General features: G+C 39.8%; 1 protein-coding gene across 1 annotated transcript in view; it reads left to right on the top strand.

Annotated features, from left to right (window-relative positions):
• The window catches only part of SNTB2 (syntrophin beta 2), a 102,856-nt gene extending 80,539 nt beyond the window's left edge, over positions 1-22,317 (top strand). Inside the window, 3 exon segments of the mRNA XM_029925324.1 lie at positions 10,107-10,303; positions 15,158-15,342; positions 18,089-22,317. Coding sequence (XP_029781184.1) covers positions 10,107-10,303; positions 15,158-15,342; positions 18,089-18,181 — 475 coding nt within the window. The 3' untranslated portion in view covers positions 18,182-22,317.
• The last annotated feature ends 605 nt before the right edge of the window (positions 22,318-22,922 follow it).

Here is a 22,922-nt window from a genome sequence, read left to right as displayed (position 1 = left end):
CTGAATATACTAAAAGCCATTAATTATATCTCAGTAAAGCTGTAGTAATAAAAACAATCCTTCTCCCCCAAAACAATCCAAAGATGCAGTAGAAGAGACTAAGACCAATCCTTAATAAACGGAGCTTGAGTCCCTATTCTGCCATGTATAGTATGTAGTTGGCAGCATGTTACTTAATATTTTTGTGCTACAGAATTGAAATTTGATAAGTGAATCCTTTTTTTTTCTTTAAACGTTTATTTATTTTCAAGAGACAGAGTATGAGCAGGAGAAGGGCAGAGAGAGAAGGAGATACAGAATCTGAAGCAGGCTCCAGGCTCTGAGCTGTCAGGACAGAGCCCAATGTGGGGCTTGAACCCATGAACACGAGATCATGACCTGAGCTGAAGTCAGCCACTTAACTGACTGAGCCCCCCAGGCACCCCTATTAAGTGAATCCTAATGAGACAGGGTGGGTGTGAGTATTAGATGAGTTAATATTTGTAAAATGCATACAAGACACATTTTAAGTGCTTAAGTAAATGTTGGCTGCTTTAATTATTATTTATTAAGTGAAAATCTATCAAAGAGAAATTCTATGCAAAATGTATCATTGGTTTGATTTGGCCATTGTTAAAAGAGGAATTGAGCTCTACTCAGTATTTTTTATAACTAGTGAAAGTTTCATGTTAAATGTAAGGAATTAAAGTGTATTATTTGGACCAACATAGACATGCAAATTGAACTTGGCCATAAATTAAATGGGTGGAGCCTGTAGCTCTCTGAACATGTTGTTTCTTAAGAGGTTTAATTAATTTAACAGCAGGGATTCTTTCTTCCTGGTTCAGGAGGTACCCATGGATTAGGAACTAAGATGATAGGCAGATGAGAGGTTTATTTTTTCCATGTGGCCTTGTCAGCCAGGTGGAATTGGTTGAAGTCACTGCAAGATAGAATTAAGTGGGGCTTAATCATCCTCTGCCTCCCAGAGCGGGTAGAATTTGGCCACTGAGAAAAACCAAAGGCTGGAACCAGACCAGAAGGTATCCCACAGAGAAGCAAGGCCAGAAAGTGGTATGTTTATGTCTTTTTGGTGTGGGGGAAAGAGGGGGTTTGAGATTTATGAGTAATGAGAAAGGGCTGAATATTCACTTTCACTAATTCTACTTCTAATACTTTGGAAAGTGTCCTTATGAGTAGATGAAACAAAGAAAAAATATAGTATAAACACATAGGAAAGGAAATCAAGGACCTTGATTACCCACAAAAGTAGGTAGTCCATGATAAGAGTTAATTGTGGTTCAAAAATCAAAGAATGTTGTTGGGTAATATAAATAAATATCATTTATTGGCTTGCACATTTACAGATTTCTAGAAACCAAGGTATGTGTATGTGTGTACTTAATAGCTAGTACTTCACATTGGTGAGGAGTTAAATAAAATATGAGAGTGATAAATGAAGAGGATTTTTATTTAATTTTTTAAATTTTATTTTACGTATTTATAGAGATTAAGGTCAGAAACATGACAAATGCAGAAAAAAACAATGGTTTTAAAGGGGCTGTGGACTTTATAGGATGTGCATTTTGTAGTCTTTTCCTATAAACTTTGGTCTTTGACATAAAGAGAAAAAGATCCAAAGAAAACGTGGCTACTTTGCAGTGTGGAAAATTGAAGTGGTGGTGTGCTTATGGGAGTTAGGGGACAAAAGCTGCCAAAAGGCCTTTGCATGAGCTCATCGGGCCTCCCCGCTAACGGGGGCCTTTGGGCAGTATGTTCTAGCCAACCGCCGCTCAGCCAGAGTCCGGCAGCTGGTTTGAGTTAGATTTCCTCTGCCAAATATTTCATAATCAAAACCTGTAGGAAAATTTCTCTTTGACTTTATATTTTTTAATGTCTGTCATGGGATTAACAATCAAACTGAATGTGCTAGAATCCACCCTGTCACTTTCCCCATGCTCTGTCTTACTTGGATCATATGTGGAGTAATTTTGAAGCCTCCTTAACTCTTGCTGAGATAATTCATGTTCAATTGGCATGTGGGTTCTATAGGAATCAGCTCAGGGAGGCAGCTCTCTAAGCATATTTTCGTAGACCTCTGAGGATCCCTCTTCAGGGGGTCTGTGAATTGAAAACAATTTTCATAGTAATACTAAGATGTTATTTGCTTTTTTCCCTGTTGACATTTGTACTGAGAATTGGCAAAATTGCTGGTACCTTAGTGTGAATCAAGGCAGTTGGCACCAAATTGTGTAGACTTGTGGGGGGAGTTGGGGAATAAGAGTTTAACCTTAAAATGTCTTTGTTGGAGCAGTAAAAATTATTAGTTTATTTAATCTTAACCTTTGAGTATTTATATTTTTAATATTCGGTAAGATGAGGCGGGAAATACAAAAGCACTTTTGCTGCATTATGTAGTGTGATAGTTGTCTCAAAGAAGAACAAGTGTGTGGTTGAGTTGCTACTTGAAGTAGCCATGTTTTTTCATGGACTACCATTTTTTACTTGAAAAAACAACTTGTGGAGAGATGGCAGAGTAGGAGTATCCTACGCTCACCTCATCCCACAGATACAATTAGATAACACTCACATCAATGTAGATAACACAGAAAATGACCCACAAGGTAGAGAAGAAGCTACAACAAATCAATAGAAAGGGCAGAGACACGGTGGGGAGCTAAAAGGGCCCAGGCTGTCTGTAGCATAGAGGGAGCCACAGGCGTGAAGAAGGGCAAGAAACAGACTGTCACATCAGGGAGCCTGCACGGCGAAGGCAGATCCCTGTAACATTTGGCTTTGAAACTGAGGGGCTAAATTTCATGAGTTCTTATAACCCGCGGGACTTAAAGTCTGGAATTTTGAAAATCAGTGGGCTTGGCTCTGGGAGAACCCCAAGGGTTTTAGGAAGCTGAGTCCCCACCCTTAAAGAGACAGCACAAGAAACATCCCAGGGAGATCCAGTGTAGAAGCAGCAGTTTGAAAAACACCTGGGTCATATGGAAGGGAGAGTTATTTGCTTATCTCAGAGCAGGTCCCAGAAAGGCAGGGATTGCGGAGAGTCCCCCTCCAGGAACAAAGGAGCATATAGGGGCCATTTACCCATTTCCCTCCCCTGCCCCAGCATGAACACACGGCCACCACTACTCACTACCTAACTTGCTTATAACAAGCTATCCTATGCTTCGGTGGATCCACCCTTTTCATTTTTTAAATAAAGTTTACTTATTTATTTGAGAGGGAGAGAGAGCATGAGCAGAGGAGGGGTAGAGAGAGGGAGAGAAAGAATCTCAAACAAACTCTGCACTGTTAGTGTGGAGTCTGACACAGAGCTCAGTCTCATGAATGGAACCATGAGATCATGACCTGAGGCAAAATCAAGAGTCATACACAACTGACTAAGCCACCTGTGTGCCCCAGATCCATCCTTTCCAGTCACACTTGCCTTGGGGTCCCCTCCCCTAGAAGACCTGCATAAACTTCACCAACCTCTTCTAACCTGTGCATTTTATTTTCCTTGGTCCTGGTGGAAGCAGTTGGTCACCATCCAGGGAGGTTGCATGCACCTTGTTAAAGCTTCACCCCCCAACCACACAGGTTTGAGGTGGTCCTCACCGGCCTCAGTGTCCTGCATGGTTGCACGTTCCCTATGGAAGAGGACTGGTGCCACCTTGTTAAATATACGTGCCCCACCCACTACTTTCAAGAGGAAGAGACATATCTGGCTTTTCTAACACACAGAAACAGACCCAGAAAGTTAGACAAAATGAGGAGACTGAGGAGGCGCTTCAGTGGCTCAATCAGTTAAGTGTCTGACTTCAGCTCAGGTCATGATCTCATGGTTCATGGGTTGGAGCTTTACATCAGGCTCTATGCTACAGCTCAGAGTCTTGAACCTGCTTCAGATTCTGTGTCTCCCTCTCTCTTTGCCCCTCCCCTGCGTACACTCTGTCTCTGTCTGTCAAAAATGAATAAACATTTAAAAAAATGAAACTGAGGATTATGTCCACATTGAAAGAACAGGACAAAATCACAGCAAAACAGTTAAATGAAATGAAATAAATGAATATGCCTGACAGAGAATTTAAAGTAATGGTTATAAAGATACTCAATGTACTTGCAGAGGATATCAGTGAGACCATTAATGAAGAGATAAAAAAAATCCAGAATCAAAGAACACAATACATGAAATTAAAATTCATTAGATGGAATAAACAAGATGGAGGAAGCAGAAGAACAAATTAATGACCTGGAAGACAGAGTAATGAAATGTAATCAAGTTGAGCAGTGAGAGACAGAAAAAGATTATGTAAAATGAGAATAGACTTAGGGAATTCAGTGATTCCATGAAGCACAATAACATTCACATTATAGTGATCCCAGAAGAAGAAAGAGAAAAGGGTGCAAAAAATTCATTTGAACAAATACTAGCTAAAAAGTTCACAGATATGGAGAAGGGAACAGATATCAAGATCCAAGAGCTACAGAGATCCCCCAACAAAATCAACCCAATGAGGTTCACACCAAGATACACAGTAATTAAAATGGCAAAAAGTAATGATAGAGAAAAAAAATTTTTGAAGCAGCAAGAGAAAAGACAGTTACATACTAGGGGAAACTCCATTAGGCTAAGAGAGAATTATGCAGCATAAACCGTGTAAGCTAGAAAGGAGTGGCATGATATATTCAAAGTCCTGAAAGGGAAAAATCTGTAACCAAGATACTCTATTCAGGAAGGCTATCATTGAGAATAGAAGGAGAGATAAACAGTTTCTTAGACAAAACAAAACTAAAGGAGTTCATGACCACTAAACCAGCCCTCAAGAAGTGGTCAAAGGGGACGCTTTGAGAGGAAAGGAAAGACCATGAGTATGAAAAGTAGGAAACACAAAAGCAGTAAAAATAAATATATCTGTAAAAATCAGTCAAGGGATTCACAAATGGATGTAAAATACGTCACCATATACCTAAAATGTTGCAGTGGAAGTCAAGAATGTGGTCAAGCTTAAGTGACAATCAACTTAATATAGACTGCTATATATAGAAGATGTTATATACAAACTAAATGGTAACCACAAATCAAAAATCAGTAATCAATATGTAAAGAACAAAGAGGAAAAAAATCCAAGTATATCACCAAAGAAAGACAGCAAGAGAAGAAAGGATCAGAGGAAAAACTGCCAAAATGACCACAAAACAAGTGACAAAATGGCAAAAAAATTCATATCTAGGAATAATTACTTTGAATGTAAATGGACTAAATGCCTCATTCCAAAGACATAAGGTGATAGAATAAGTAAAAGAACAAGACTCATCTATATGCTGCCTACAAGAAACTCATTTCAGACCTAAAGATATCTGCAGATTAAAAGTGACAGGATGGAGGGGTGCCTGGGTGGCCCAATCGGTGAGCGTCTGACTTTGGCTCAGGTCATGATCTCACACTCATGAGTTCCAGTCCCGCTTCAGGCTCTGTGCTGACATCTCAGAGCCTGGAGCCTGCTTCAAATTCTCTCTCTCTCTCTCTCTCTCTCTCTCTCTCTCTCTCTCTCTCTGCCCCTCCCCAACTCACCCTCTGTTACTCTCTCTCTTTCTCTCTCTCAAAAATAAATAGACATTAAAAAAAGTGGCAGGATAGAGAAACATTTGTCAAGGAAGTGGATGTCAAAATAAAGCCAGGGTAGCAACACTTCCATTAGACAAAATAGACTTTAAAACAAAGACTGTAGCAAGAGACAAAGAAAGGTACTATATAATAACAAAGAGGACAATCCAACAAGAAGATATAACAGTTGTAAATATTTATGCACACAACATGGGAGTACCCAGATACATAAAACCATTAATAACAAGCATAAAGAACTAATCAACAATAATACTATAATAGTAGGGAACTTTAAAACCTTACTTATGTCAATGGACAGATCATCCAAACAGAAAATCAAAAAGGAAACAGTGACTTTGAATGACACACCGAACCGTATTGATATAACGTATGCAGAACATTCCATCCTAAAACAATAGAATACACATTCTTTTCAAGTGCACATAGACCATTTTCCAGATTAGATCACATGTTAGGCCACAAAACGAGTCTCAAAAAATCAGAGTCACACTATGCATCTTTTCTGATCACACTGCTATGAAACTACAACCACAGGGAAAAATCTGGAAAGAGCACAAGCGAATGGAGGTTAAATAACAGTACTAAACAATAAATGGGTCAACCAAGAAATTAAGGAAGAAATAAGAAATTACATGGTGACAAATGAAAACACAACAGTCCAAAATCTCTGGGATGCAGCAAACGTGGTTCTAAGAGGGAGGCTTATAGCAATACAGGGCTACCTCAAGAGACAAGAAAAATCTCAAGTAACCTAACCTTACAGTTAGAGGAACTAGACAAAGAAGAAAAAACAAAACCCCAAATCAGCAGAAGGCAGGAAATAATAAAGATAGGAGCAGAAATAAATGATATAGAAACCAAAAACCAACAGAAAAGATCAGTGAAGCCAGGAACTGATTTGTTGAAAAGATCAACAAAATGATAAACCTCTAGCCAGACTTATAAAAAGGGAGAAAGGCTTCAAACAAAATCAGAAATGAAAGAGGATCAATAACAAACACCACAGCAATACGAATAATTGTGAGAGAATATTATAAAAACTGTTTGCCAAAAAATTAGACAACCTAGAAGAAATGGATAAATTCCCAGAAACACATAACCTACCAAAACTGAAACAAGAGGAAATGGAAAACTTGGAACAGACATTTATCAGCAAGGAGATGGAATCAGTAATCAAAAAACTCCCAACAAACAAAAGTCCAGGACCAGACACCTTCCCAGACAATCTCCAACAGACATTTAAAGAAGAGTTAATAACTGCTCTTCTCAAACTATTCCAAAAAATAGAAGAAAAACTTCCAAATTCATTCTATGAGGTCAGTATCACCCTGATATCAAAACTAGACGAAGATACCACACACACACACACACACACACACACACACACACACACACAAGTAATACAGGCCAATATCTCTGATGAACAAAGATGGAAAAATCCTCAACAAAATATTAGCAGTCCAAATTCAACAATCGGTTTTAAAAAATCACTCGCCACGATCAAGTGGGATTTATTCCTAGGTTTCTAGGGTGTTTCAGTATTTGCAAATCAATCAGTATGATACCTCACATCAGTAAGAGAAAGGATGAAAGCCATATGATTATTTTAGTAGATACAGAAAAAAGCATGGGACAAAGTAAAACATCCATTCGTGATAAAAGCTCTCAACAGAGTAGGTTTAGAGGGAACATACTTAAACATAATAAAGGTCGTATATGAAAAGCCCACAGTGAACATCCTACTCAGTGGGGAAAATCTGAGAGCTTCCCCCTAAGGTCAGGAACAAGACAAGGATGTTCGCTCTCACCACTTCTATTCGACATAGTACTGGAGGTCCTAGCCACAGCAAAGAGAACAAAAAGAAATAAAGGCATCCAAATTGGTAAGGAAGAAGTAAAACTTTCAGTTTGCAGATGATGTGATACTCTATGTAGAGAACCCAAAAGACTCCACCGAAAAACTGCTGGAACTGATAAACAAATTCAGTAAAATCACAGTCTACCAAATCAACGTGCAGAAATCTGTTGTGTTTCTATATACTAATAATGAAGCAACAGAAAGAGAAATTAAGAAAACAATCCCATTTACAATTGCACCCTAAATAATAAGATACCTAGGAATAACCTAACCAAAGAGGTCAAAGACCTGTACTCTGAAAACTGTAAAACACTCATGAAAGGGACTGAAGACAACACCAAGAAATGGAAAGACATTCCATGCTTGTGGATTGGAAGAACAAATATTGTTAAAATATCTATACTACCCAAAATAATCTGCACATTTAATGCATTCCCTATCAAAATACCAACAGCATTTTTCACAGAACTAGAACAAAGAATACTAAAATATATATGGCACTAAAAAGACCTCAAATAGCCAAAGCAATCTTGAAAAAGAAAAGCGAGGCTAGAGGCACCACAATTCTGGACTTCAAGTTATATTACAAAGTTGTAGTAATCAAAATAGATGGTACTGGGACAAAAGTAGACCTATAGATCAATGGAACAGAATAGAAAACCCAGAAATAAACCCTCAATTATATGACCAATTAATCTTCAACAAAGGCAGAAAGAATAACCAGTGGGAAAACAAATGTATTTTCAACAAATGGTGCTGGGAAAACTGGAGAGCAACATGCTAAAAATGACCACTGGACCACTTTCTTACACCATACACAAAAATAAATTGAAAATGGATTAAAGACCTAAATGTGAGACATGAAACACTTAGAGTAGAATTCAGTGATTCATCACTTATATACAACACCCAGTGCTCATCACAAGTGCCCTTTCTAATACCCATCACCCCTGTAGCTCACCTCCCACCTACCTCCCTCTATCAACCCTCAGTTTATTCTCTGTCCTTAAGAGTCTCATGGGGTTTGTTTCCCTCTCTTCTCTTTTCCCTCCTTTCCCATGTGTTCATCTATTCTGTTTCTTAAATTCCATATATGAGTGAAATCATATAGTATTTGTCTTTCTCTGAATGACTTATTTTGCTTAGCATAGTACATTGTAGCTCATGCTCATGGTTTTAAATTTTATTTCTCTAATAGCTAATGATGTTGACCATCTTTTCATGTACCTGTTGGCCATTTGTGTGTTTTATTTGGAGTAATATCTATTCAAATCCTTGATCCTCTAATTGGCTTGTTTTTTATTATTCAGTTGTAAGAATTCTTTACGTATTCTGTAAACAAATACCTTATTGAACATATGATTTGCAAACATTTTTCCCATTCGGTGGGTTGTCTTTCACTTTCTTTATAGTGTCATTTGAAACACAAATACTTTTGGTGCATCTGGGTGACTTGGTTAAACATCTAACTTTGGCTCAGGTCATGATCTCACAGTTTGTGGGTTCAAGCCCTGTGTCGGGCTCTGTGCTGACAGCTCAGAGCCTGGAGACTGCTTCAGATTCTGTGTCTCCCTCTTTCTCTGCCCCTCCCATGCTCCTGCTCTATCTCTCCCAAAAGTAAATAAACATTTAAAAAATATATAATCTTCTAGTCATGATACAAGGTATCTATCTATTTAGGTTTTTAATTTCTTTTAGCAGTGTTTTGTAGTTTTCTGAGTATATGTTTTATATTTATTTTGCTAAATTTATTTCCTAAATGGATTGTTTTCTTTTAAAAATTTTTAAGTTTATTTATTTTTAAGAGAGAGTGTATAGCCATACCACCCTGAATGTGCCTGATCTCATCTGATCTCAGAAGCTAATCAGGGTCGGGCCTAGTTAGACTTGGATGGGACAGAGTGAGCTGGGGAAGGGCAGAGAGAGGGAGAAAGAGAATCCCAAGTAGGCTCTACACAGTGGCATGGTGCCCAATGTGGGGTTCCAACTCACAAACTGTGAGACCATGACCTGAGCCAAAACCAAGGGTCAGACACTTAATCAACGAAGCTACCCAAGTGCCCTGGATTGTTTTCATTTCTTCTTCTTTTTTTTTTTTTTTTTTTTTGTTTGTTTTCTTAATTTCCTTCTTAGGTTGTTTGCTGGTAGTGTATATAATCAAGACATTAATTTTTATATCTTGATCTACATTCTTGTCCAACTTATTAGTTTAATAGGGTTTTGGTGGATTCCTTAGGACATTCTGTGTACAAGATCATACCATCTTCAAATAAGAGGTAGTTGAACTTTCTTTTATTAATTTTTAATGTTTATTTATTATTGAGACAGAGAGAAACAGAACATGAGTGGAAGAGAGGCAGAGAGAGAGGGAGACACAGAATCTGAAGCAGGCTCCAGGCTCTGAGCTGTCAGCACGGAGCCCGACACAGGGCTCGAACCCACAAACTGTGAGATTATGACCTGAGCCGAAGTTGGACGCTTACCTGACTGACCACCCAGCATCCCTGAAATGTTTTGAAATGTACTTTTCCAAAAACTGCTGATGGCTTTTATTATATTTTGCTTGTCTTTCAGTATAAATTGGTGACATTTTCCTGTAACAATGCATTAATTACCTTTTGATCTTTGCCCTTTTTGTGGTCCTAGGTTGGTTCATTCTGGCTCTGGATGTCGATCACCATCACTTGGATCTGACCTTACATTTGCGACTAGGACGGGCTCTCGGCAGGGCATTGAGATGCATCTCTTCAGGGTGGAGACACATCGGGATCTGTCAACCTGGACCAGGATGCTTGTTCAGGGCTGTCATGCTGCTGCTGAACTAATTAAGGACGTCTCTCTAGGTATAGATCCTGACATAGCACTCCTTGCAGTAGTTAAGTGGAACTGTTACACTTTTTAAAAACTATTAACATCTGTGCCAGATTTAAAAATTTTTCTAAAATATGGCAACTTAAAACTATCATGATAGAAAGAAACCTGGATTTTCTGTTTCAAAAGTAAACTTTTCCTAAGGCTTGTACATGGCTTATTCATAGCACTCTATGAACAACACAGCAGTTTTTCTGTTCCTCATATTAATCTGTATGTTATAGTATCAAGACTCAGTTACAAAGTACTGGATGCACTAACCCTCTATTTCAGAAGATTTAGAGTCTAAGGTATGAGAGACACCCTTAAAATATAAGCATCTGGTGAGGCTTATGGCTATAGAAAAATGAGGAATTTTGAGTAGGAATTTGTCTTCCAAAGTTTGAAAATGTGTGGCCAGTACTTACTGAAGTAAGCATCTGAAGGAAAGAAGCCTGGTGGTGTCTTTTCATTGTTGAAACGCCCTCTTGTGGCTAGTCTATATGGTTTCTTTTTTTATGTTTATTATTGAGAGAGAGAGAGAGAGAGAGAGAGAGAGAGAGAGAGAGAGAGAAAGCAGGGGAGGGGCATAGAGAGATAGAGAGGATCCGAAGCAGGTTCTGCAGTGATAGCAGAGACCCCAATGCGGGAATCAAACTTACGAACCTGAGATTATGACCTAAGCCAAGGTTGGATGCTTGACTGACTGGGCCACCCTGGTGCCCTCATGGTTTCATTTGTATATATTTGTGTGTATGTACATATATATATGTATAGATATTTCCAGATTGCTTTCCTTTTTTTCTTTTTTCTTTTTTTTTTTTAACACAGCACCACGAGGCCAGCTCTGGGCTTCCACGACCAGTGTTTCTTTCTTTCTTTTTTTTTTTTTTTAATTTTTTAAAATTTTATTTATTTATTTATTTTTGAGAGACAGAGACAGCGCGAGCAGGGGAGGGTCAGAGAGAAAAGGAGATACAGAATCTGAAGCAGGCTCCAGGCTCCGAGCTAGCCGTCAGCACAGAGCCTGACGCGGGGCTCGAACCCACAATCCATGAGATCATGACCCGAGCCGAAGCTGGGCGCTCAACCGACTGAGCCACCCAGGCGCTCCTTCTTTCCATTTTAACAAGAACAAAGAATGGTTAAAATGAAGACATGGAATTTCTAATAGGGTTTGAGTTACTCTGATTATCTTGATTGCAAAGTCAGTTTACTTGAGTTTGCTCTTCTTTTCCATGTATTTTATTTTGTAAACATAGCTTTATAGAATTTTATAGAAAGAGAAAATATTTAAAGAGCAGAATGTCTTGTGATATTTATCCTTCTTTCCATTGCTTTTGGAAAGTGAGAGATTTCCATGGCTTTAGGATTGCATAGGCAGCATTTCTGTGGGTCATCTTCTAACACTGGCACAGGGACAGTTTTGTCAAAAGTGTTGTCAAAATGACCTAATTATTCAACTCTTTAGGACCTGCTCAAGGTTTTCCTCACAATCACAGTAATGATTCAAGCAATGACTAGTTAGACCCCACCTTGGATTTTGACCCAAGCAACCATATCCACACTGTCTTTCTTACTTGTCTGTATCCTGCTCGTTTTCCCTCTGGAGTGGTTGGTCCCCACATTAAGGGCCGTAGGGCTCTTGTTTTTGTCTTGGCCACAGAATGTGCTTTCTGGGTTCTGTCCTCAGTGTGAAGGTCTACAGTGCCTTGTGTTCCTTTGGGGAGCCCAAGAACACTCGTTAGGCCCTTGCCTGGCATCTGGGATCACCATATCTTCTCCAAGGATCCAGAGAGATATGTTTCCCAAAACAAAGATTGTAACTTGGATTTTTAACATTTTTTTAGTTTCATGTTGTTTGGTGTCTGACAGCTAAACTTCTGGCAGGAAATAAAAATCTGTCCAGTCCCTGGCTCACAGCTATTTAAATACAGATGGCTTGAGGAAAGAGAGAATAAGGACTGGTTGGGTCCTTATACTTTAAAAATAGACAAAGGAGACCTTTTTTGGTAATCTTGAACTTTTTTATTCTCATTCACAGCTGTATTTTAACATTACCTTGGTAATACTTTCATTTCCACAATTCAGGTCAACTGATATACTTGTTAACTTATTCTGTATTTAAAGCTTTGTCAGATATATTAAATCGGTTGAGGGGCGCCTGGGTGGCTCAGTTGGTTGAGCATCCGGCTTCGGCTCAGGTCATGATCTCACAGTTCATGGGTTCGAGCCCCGCATCAGGCTTTGTGCTGACAGCTAGCTCAGAGCCTGGAGCCTGCTTCGGATTCTGTATCTCCCTCTCTTTCTGACCCTCCCCTGCTTGCACTGTCTCTGTCTCTCAAAAATAAATAAAAAACATTTTAAAAAATTTTTAAATAAAATATCGGCTGAATGTAAACTGCTTTGATCAGAGCAAGAATTCTTTCCAATGTGTTTATGTCTGTGTGTGCATGCACACACACATACCTAATCTGTTATGCATTATATGTGTATGCTAACTGTGCATACCCATGTTCACGTAGATACACACACACACACACACACACAAGTCAGCATGTCCTTCAGATGCACGTTACCCCTTTATGTTAAATTGTTGGGAGATTCAGAAAGGTTTATTTAAAATTACAATTACAGCACATTGTACTACATATTCAGTTATCTGTGGCCTAAAGAAAGTCAGGAAGTTGACAAGAAGAAATCAAAGTTCTGTTTCTTTGTCTCATGAGTTTTCATTATGTTTTATTTATTTGTTTATATATTATATAGTTTACTCACTTAGAAAAATTGCAGGGACTACCTACGAGATTTTACTATTGAATGCAAGACATGAACTTCATAGTGTACATTTAGTTTTAAGCCTTTATTAGATTACAGTATAACTGATCAGTAATCCTTCCGATACACAAGGAATTTTTTCCTTCTAGCAAATGTGAACTTCAGGATCACCAGGCAGAGCATGCAGCTAATTCCCTCTGGTACATAAAGCTTTTTCCTTTTCCATCTGTCACAGGAATTCAAAATACATATGTGTGTGTGATTGTTTGAACTTTAATAAATATGCTTTTAAAGGCTAATTTCATCATACCAATTACCTAAGCTATGAAAATTTTCAAATCAAGCAAGAACTACTGCTGAGAAGTAGTCGATAGAGGAGGAGTTTCATTAGTAAATATGTAGAATATCTGCATGAGGAGAAGAAAAATGAGTATTTAAAAAATGTTTTACTTTTGTTACTTTAAAAAAAAATTTTTTTAAGAATTCTTTTCTAAATTTTGTTAATGCTTTTTTAAATTTATTTTTGAGAGACAGAGAGAGACAGCTGGAGCAGGGGAGGGTCAGAGAGAGAGGGAGACACAGAATCCGAAGCAGGCTCCAGGCTCTGAGCTAGCTGTTAGCACAGAACCCGACGCGGGGCTCGAACCCACGAACCGTGAGATCTGACCTGAGCCGAAGCCGGATGCTTAACCAACTGAGCCACCCAGGCGCCCCTAAAAAAATGTTTAAATAGTTTGTTTATTTTATTTTTTTAATGTTTTTATTTATTTTTGATACAGAGAGAGACAGAGCATGAGAGGGGGAGGGGCAGAGAGAGAAGGAGACACAGAACTGGAAGCAGGCTCCAGGCTCTGAGCTAGCTGTCAGCACAGAGCCTGATGCGGGGCTCGAACCCATGAACGTGAGATCTGACCTGAGCCGAAGTCAGAGGCTTAGCTAACTGAGCCACCCAGGTGCCCCTAGTTTATTTTTGAGAGAGAGAGAGACAGAGCATGAGTGGGAGAGGGGCAGAGAGAGAGAGAGGGAGACACAGAATCTGAAACAGGCTCCAGGTTCTGAGCTGTCAGCATGGAACCCGATGAGGGGCTCAAACCCCCGAACCACAAGATCACGACCTAAGCCACAGTCGGACGCTCAGCTGATCCACCCTGCCGCCCCTGTTTTATTTATTTTTAAATAGAGAGCAAACCGAGAGAATAGACAGGGGGACAGAGGATCTGCAGCAGGCTCCCTGCTGACAGCAGAAAGCCGGATGTGGGGCTCAAATTCACAGATTGTGAGATCATGACCTGAGCCAAAGTTGGATGCTTAACCGACTGAGCCACCAGGCGCCCCTTATTTGCCAGTCTTGATGATTAAAGTTTTTCTTTTGTCATATCCACTCAGATCAGCCCTTTGAATTTTATCTTTGATAGAACTGACAGTATGGCTTTTGCTAACTAAAGCCTTTGCCTTTGATGATAAACACTATCTTTACCCTCTTCCCAAATGCCAAACAAACCATGTCACTGCCCCTGAAAAGCATGTCTGCCTCTTCTCCTTTGGTTGTTCCTTCTTGCTCACTTGAAACCTTCCCATACTTCACTCCCTGTCTAGTTTGACCTAGTCTTTAGGGCCTGTCTGAAGAGCCATCTCTTCCAGGAAACGTATCCTTGACTTTGGCCTTATTCACTCTAGTATTAGTTGTGTTCTATATATTCTACTAATGCGGTGAGGGATTTCATGTTTATGCCTATTTATTTATGAAGTCCTTAAGAGCAGGGACCATGCCTGCTACTTCCCCAGTACCACTCACAGCCTGCTTCCAGCACAGGTGTTTAATTGAGACTCACCGAATTGAACTGAATCAAATCAAATGTCATCGGGAATTATGGCAATCTCTCTCTCATCTCAATCCTTGACCCAGGCAACCAAAACACAATTTACTTGAGGGAGTTCCAAGTAGGTTAGATATTGCACATTCTCAAGAAAAGATTCTTTTTCCTTTTTTTGCAATCAGAAGAATTCTTTTCCACTAGATAACTGAAGCAGGAACTTTGTTAATGCTGACTTTTGCTTGTTCTCTACAGGCTGCACGTTAAATGGCCAAGAGGTAAGACTCACTGTCCACTATGAAAATGGGTTCACTATCTCCAAGGAAAATGGAGGTTCCAGCAGCATATTGTACCGCTACCCCTTTGAAAGGCTGAAAATGTCTGCTGATGATGGCATCAGAAATCTGTATCTGGATTTTGGTGGTCCTGAGGGAGAACTGGTAAGAGTGTTGCTGAAAACCGTGTTACTCTAATAGATATTCTTTTGGTTTCTCATTGGTTGTTACCTTGTGTATAGAAAATTATGGACTGATAGTCCATTTGCAGTCAGACAATTGTTCTTTAAGAGGGGTTTGGCCATGGGGGTTTTGTGGTGTATGTGTGTGTGTGTTTACTGTTCCCCACATTAGGAAATCATTCCCTTATTTTATTTTGTTTTACTTATTTATTTTTTTAATGTTTACTTATTTTTGAGACAGATGGAGAGACAAGAGACAGAGTGCGAATGGGGGAGGGGGAGGGAGAAAGAGGGAGACCCAGCATCCAAAGCAGGCTCTAGGCTCTGAGCTTTCAGGATAGAGCCCAATGTGGGGCTCAAACTCACAGATTGCAAGATTATGACCTGAGCTGAAGTCAGACACTCAGCTGACTGAGCCACCCAGGTGCCCCTTTTTAATTTTTTTTAAATGTTTGTTTTATTTTTGAGAGGAGGGGGTGTGTGTGTGTGCTGGGAAGGGAGGCACAGAATCTGAAGCAGGCTTCAGGCTCTGAGCTGTCAGCAAAGAACCCGATGTGGGGCTCAAACCCACGAACTGTGAGACCCTGACCTGAGCTGAAGTCGAATGTTTAACCGACTGAGCCACCCACGTACCCGCAAATCACTCCCTTTTTTAAAAAGTTTTGTTTAGGGGCGCCTGGGTGGCTCAGTCACTTTAGCATCTGACTCTTGATTTCTATTCAGGTCATGATCTCATGGTTTGTGGGTTTGAGCCTGGTGCTGGGCTCAGCGTTGCCAGTATGGAGCGTGCTTGGGATTCTTTCTCTCCCTCTCTTCCTCTGCCCCTCACTCACTCTATTTCTCTCTCTCTCAAAATAAATAAATAAACTTAAAAAAAGTTTTGTTTGAACGGTGGAAAAAAATAGCCCTTTTAAGAAACAGGCTTTTATCAAATATAAGATATGAAATACAAAAGCTGATAAACTTTAATGAATAAATTCTATCCATTGCTATTATTAGCAGTTGATTGACATAAGAGTTAAGGAGTTAAAAGTGACTTGGTTGCTACAGAAATTTTGATGATCAGAAAAAAAGACAGAGGTATCTCCATACAGTAATCTTTTTTTTTTATCTCCTTGTCTTTAAAGAAATAGATCAACAGGAATTCATGATTTCCCTTAGTGAACTACAGAGTGTGTTGAGTATACTTCAGAAATCGTTAAGATAAATGAATAAAATAATAAAATAATACCTTTTCTCTTATCAGTTTTCAGCCAGTAGTTCAAGTCTCATACATGAACTATTGTGTCTATTGATGCAATCACCGTAGGTGGAAATTTGCAAAACAGAATCTTGAAATTTTGTTAATGTTTTTTACTTATTTTTGAGAGACAGAGAGAGAGAGCAGGAGCAGGGGAGGATCAGAGAGAGAGGGAGATACGGAAACCGAAGCAGGCTCCGGGCTCTGAGCGAGCTGTCAGCACAGAGCCCGATGCGGGGCTCGAACCCACGAACCATGAGATCATGACCTGAGCTGAAGCCGGACGCTTAACCGACTGAGCCACCCAGGCGCCCCTGATTCTTGAAAATTTTATAACTGAAAGAGATCTTAGATATAATGTGGGTCAGCCTCCACGTAAGAAATTATGTCTAGAAATCCTTAAGTGATAAACCTTTAGGAGACCAGGATTAGACTATGCACCAGGGCTTTTCAAAAGCCTCAAGCATTAGAAAGAGGTGAATGCTTCTGCTAAATTAACCAGTTATTAATAGCAGTTGTCCTTTAGCAAGCCAGGTGTTAGATCATTCCTGGCTCAGTAGTTCTAATTCCTGCTTTATACTTAATATATACAAAGTTTAATGATAAAATTAGTGCTCTGTACTTTATATTTTGAATCAGATTTTATTTTTCTTTAAAAGATATAGTTAACTAGGTCCAGTTCCTGGTCTCTGTCAGGCCAGTGATTGATGAATCACTTGTCTCCCACGGCCTGACGCCAGATCTCCTTGTTCATGTGGTGTCAGCCGTCCAGATTAGAGACTTGGACTTGCGAAGCTAGAAGTAGCCCTCCCAGCGAGCCTCGGGAGCGGTCATTCCCACCACAAACCTGTGAGGGATGTCAAACACCATACCTACCCATAGTCACATTACAGCTGTTAACTGTGATTTCCCCCGGGGAATATAATCATAATGAATAGTTTCCATATAGGATATTCCTCTTTCTTTTACATCTTCTACTTTTTAGTTCTTTCTACCAGGCACGGTGGAATCTAGTACACCACCTTTGTATCCTAATTGTGATGTGGGAGTTCACACCAGTATTTAATTACTACACGGAATGACCTTACTTCAGAGTATACTTTTCATTTGTGGCTTTAAGTTCCAAGAGTTTCTATAAGTCTGGGACATTCTTAGTCCAAATTCTTTTTGAAGAGTAGAATATCATGTCCAAATTTGTTTTATTTTGTGTCTGTTTATTAAAGCTTCTGTACAGGGGCGCCTACGTGGCTCAGCCAAGTTAAGCACCTGACTCTTGGTTTCTGCTTGGGTCCTGATCTCACAGTTTGTGGGATCGAGCCCCTTGTCAGGCTCTGTGTTGACAGTGCAGAGCCTGCTTAGAATTCTGTCTCTCCCTCTCTTTGCCCCTCCCCCTGACACACACACTCTCTCTGAAAATAAACCTTAAAAAAATTTTTTTTAAATAAAGCTCCTGTGTATGGTATTGCTAACTGATGCGCTTTCTCCACAGACCATGGACCTGCACTCTTGTCCGAAGCCGATTGTATTTGTGTTGCACACGTTCTTGTCAGCCAAAGTCACTCGTATGGGACTGCTTGTATGAGCAACAAAAAATCAGAAAAGAGGCTTGAATGTCACAAGAAGTATTTCCACCTCAAAAAAAAAGCACAAAAAGAAAGCTCTTTGCTCTCCCCTCCAGCACAGTGCCTTGACAAGGCCCTGCAAACCACTGCTGAAGAGTAGCCGTGTTTAAAGAAGAGCCTGCCTGTCACACGCTGCCTTGGCCAGAAATTCGAGGGCTCTCACAAGCTCCAACATGAAGCTGTTGGTTGGCTGGGTAGTTTCCTAATGTGGTTTCTGAGTAACTACGTGTATTTCCCCTGTTAAGAAGGATGGCTCATTTTGGGGTTTTTTTGGACATAATCAAATATCCAAGAGTTGTTTTTGTTTTCTTCTTCCTAAGGATTTGCTTCAAGCTTAGCCTCGGTCTCGTGCTTCGTTTGACCATCTCTTTCCAGGTGCCAGGTGGCAGCAGCCTCTGCTTCCTGACCATTCCAGACAGGTCGTGCATTCTGTCGGAGCTTGCTGTTCTTTATTCCTTCCACCCTAGGAGGTTCTGGAATCGCACCCCAAAGCATCCTTCACGTGTCCTGGCTCTCCTGCATCCCACCGTGGACGTCATTTCCCCACATCACAAGCTTCGCCACTCATACGTGCTGACTTTAGGACTTAGAACTTGCAAGTTTTGATTTGCCTTGTCTTCCACTCCCTTTCTAGCGGTAACCAAGTTGGAAACCACTGATTTGAAAGAAGAGTTTTGCTTGTTTTAGATTTTTCTGATTTATCTTTGGTAGGAGCCAGGGAATAAGATTTATTTTCAAAGAACGTCCTCATTTTAGCCTAAGCCATTTTTTATTGCTTACCAAATGTGCCTTTGGTTAGGGCTAGTGGAGCTTTATCAGTCACTATATGAATAACTGGATATCACTGCCATTCCAGGGAGGTCATCCACCTCGTTCTGAGGGCTAGTCTTTAAGATGGGTTTCCTGAGTAGTATCTTTTCCCGTGGGCAGATCTCATTGGGGAAGATAAATCCTGGAGAGCCTGCTTGTTTAAAGAGTAGACTCTGTAAAGGCAGCCCTTCCGCACAGACATCATGTGGAGTTGCTTTGGGTTTTGCGAGCCCTTGCAGGACCCTGGCCCTGGCCCTTTGTGGCAGCGGATGGGCATAGACAGGCGGCTGCTAATTCAGGACTCACTGTCGGCTGCATAATGCGTTCGACAGTGGGCAAGGCGACGAGACCATGGAATAGCTACCTGGGTATTGCTAAGCTTTGCCAGACGGCATCATTAGGACATAGTAGCAGTAAGATTGCTGATTTTGTAGTATTAGAGAATCACATGCAGCTTGTTTTTCCTAATTATGAAGGAGGTATATATCTGAAAGCATTCAAAATAATATGAGCTATCTAAAATGTCAAGATTGCCACAGTCCCCAGACCTGAAAGAGAAGGTAGTATTGACTTGGATGTTCTCCGTGTTCTCTGAAGAAGGTCTATGACAAGCTTTCACTAGATTCATGAGAAATGCTGTCAGAGGGTGTGAGCACTTCGCACAGGGGAGGACAGTAGCACTCCAAACAGGGAGAGGGAAAAAAAACACAATCATATGCAGAACAGAAGCTATTTGGTGTGAGTGCAGACATGAACAGATTTTGAGTTAGACGTTGTGACCCCATTGTTTTCCCTCCGCACATAAGCCGGTCCTCCCTCCCCTTGTGTAGGCGAGATGCACCACGTGCACCTGGGGACCGAGACCTGTTCTCCCCGCCCCCAGCTACAGTTCCAGCATGAATGGTGTGGTCCGCTTAAAACTGGAAATCGAAATCCACACTAGAATATATGTTTCAAGGACGTTTTTTATGTTTTAAAGGTTCATAAACCTCTGTTTGGTTCCAGCTGAAGCAAATTTGCAAGTAGGGAAGAAAAAAAATAGCTTCAAGTTCCAGCTATGATTTCTGGAAGCAGAATTTCAACACCTAGTACCCTCAGATAAGGGAGCTTAGACACTTTGCAGTGAGAGCATTATTGAGAAAACGTTGCACAACACAGTCACCAGTCACAGACTTTTCAGCGAAGCCATTTGTTGGAGGTTTTCTTTATTAGTGTGAAAGGCGAAGCCACTGAGAATATTTTCCGGAGGAACTTCTGAGCCGCCCTGCTCATCACTTACATGAAAAAGATCTCTTAAGAAGGTGTAATGAGAATGTGGGCAGGAGAAGGGAAAGCGCGTGAGCCATTTTGGCTCATTTTGCTCCAGCTTAAGCTGTCATGTGTAGCACCACGGCCCATCGGGTTTTTAAATCTTGAGTCTTAACGCGAAGTGAAAACGTGCGGGAGGTTTCCTGTGACACGAGCACCCGAGAGCAAGAGCCTTTAGGCTGCTTGTTTAACATCAGCGGCTTTCCAAGCACGAGTGACCAGGTCGTTCTTCTACTAAGTGTGTTTGTGGAACTTTCAAACCACAGATGAAGTGCTTTTACGAATGGGACAGCCTTGATAAAAATGTATTTTGTATTAAGATGCCAAAATATGGCAAATTATTTTCAAATGATAACTAAAAATGGGCATTTTTGATATTTCACGTCTTTTATAGACCAGTTTTTCATTTCTTTTTCATTTCGAATTAGGAAAACTGTTGAGAATTTTGCGGGCTTCCCCAGGTAGAAGGAAAGGAGCCTGAAGAGTAGTGTATGCCTCGTTCCGTGGGTCGCTTCCTGTGCCCTCAGCAGCCCCCAGACCTGGGCGGGGACATTTCTCCATATTCCACACAGATGCCTACAAGTAGGCAACTGGTCTGTGAAATTTCTTCCTTCTCATTCCTTAAAATTTCTCCCTTTCCTCTCCAAAAATAGAAAGAAAAGGAAAGAAAAAGAAAAGGCTCAGTCCTTCTTTTTTTCTGAAAAAGGTAAGTCCTTTCCTGAAGTTACCAAACAAACCTTACCTGGAAATTAGTATCTAGTATTTTATATGAAGAAATACTTTAATGTACGTTCAAACAGTATTTCTTAGATAGTTCTAACTATAAACTCACCTGCCTAGTAGACAGGGTCAGATTACATGATGGGACCTGTACAGGCAATCCAAAATATCACTTTATATGTCATTCGCCTATTTTAAAGCCATGTTTGAGCACTTTTTAGGCTAGGTAAAGTCTGATAGTGCCTGTTTTTATCAGCCATACCCTCACAAACTTTGTTATTGAACATTATTGGATGGCAGGAGAGATTGAATTATTTATTTTTTAACTAATCTAACCTACCAATCTAATCTAACCAACAAATGGTTAAAGTCGTCCCTGATTGTTTTCCTAACTTATCTTCCTAGGCAGAATGGTAACCAAGCTTTTTTCAATTGATTAGATGCACTTAGCTAATAAACCAAAATTTATTCGTAAAGATAAAATTAAGCTGTGTGGAATCTGGACAAGATTATGTTTCTCCCAGAAAAAGTTTTTGCTGTAAATGGTTTTAGTGGATTTAAGTGTGACCACTTTCGAGAAAAGGTTGTGATGAACTTTTTTTTTTTTAATTTTGTGAAAACCTCCAGGTCTTCTTGTTTATTAATTTATATGCATGTGGATATATTTGTATGTTTTCAAAAACATGGAAGACTCTCCATATTTTTTAATGCAAATTGTATTGTAAGCTGCTATGCAAATTCTATTAAAAGCCCTACCTACTTAAAAGTTAAACATTTTTAAAGCTTTCAGGGAAGCTCTGTAGACTTAAGCACTTTCTCTGCTGTTTTGTATCTTGGACACTTACGCCGAACTGTTCTTATTTTCACTGGTTATAAGCTATTGATTGTACATAATATTTAAACTGTCCAAATATCCAGCATACGTTTCCTTGTCGCTGTCATCCACCAGTGATGCCAGGAAAGAATGGCTGGTTCAAAAGCCAAAGGGCATCTTTTTTCAGTTGCTAAGGAAGAAGTGAAATGTCAGATCTCTTTGGTCTCAAAGCAAATTTTCTCTGGTCAGATCAAACATCTATACATGAGGAAAAAGGACTTCTTTAAATTTGGGATTCTTCTTAAACTTTAAGTTGATTTTGACCATAATCCTATTAATTCTTTTTATATGCAGATCCCTGTTAGGTCTATAATATGCCAGGTGGTATTATATTAAATTCTATCTCGAGTTTGAAAATCTCTTTCAGTAAAATTTAAAATGTTATTGTGGCTCCCCCCCCTCATTTGCTACTGTTTTCTCTCTCAAGATTGCTTGGTAATCTCAAATTATTTTGACTCTCTGCATACTGTCTTTTAAAACTGACAGCAGCAGTCACCCCTCCCTCCTTGTTTAAAGCTGTCTCCTTCCCTGTGCTGGATGTATAGATAATAAATGTGTGCTGCCAGACAGTTATAAAATAATTATGTTGTATTATCAGGATTATGTGTTTTTGAGCAATATAGCTGCTCCTGTGGCATACTGATCACTGAAATTTACGCTAGTAATAGACTGCTTAGGGGCAGATTTGAAACCATTTCTCTGAAACACACACACACCCCTGTCAGATCAATGTTACAAGTTCATTCTATCAAAGGATAGAATTTCAAGTCAAGTAAGGTAACAGAACAAGGCTCATAGAGCACACCTGTACATCTGTTCTTTCTTTTTGGTTTTTTTTTTTGACACTAGCTAAACCACCAACTAGAAGAATGGTTGTTATGTATTAACTCAACAAAATATTTGAACAAGATTTCTTCTTTTGCTTCAAACTGATAAACTTGAACATAATCCCTTGCCACCTCTTACTCTTCCCACTTCAGGTGACTGAA

This window comes from Suricata suricatta, chromosome 16 (assembly GCF_006229205.1).
Source record: "Suricata suricatta isolate VVHF042 chromosome 16, meerkat_22Aug2017_6uvM2_HiC, whole genome shotgun sequence".
Taxonomy (NCBI): Eukaryota; Metazoa; Chordata; class Mammalia; order Carnivora; family Herpestidae; genus Suricata; species Suricata suricatta.
Note: the sequence above shows the minus strand (reverse complement) of the source record. Positions and strands in the feature narration are given on the sequence as shown.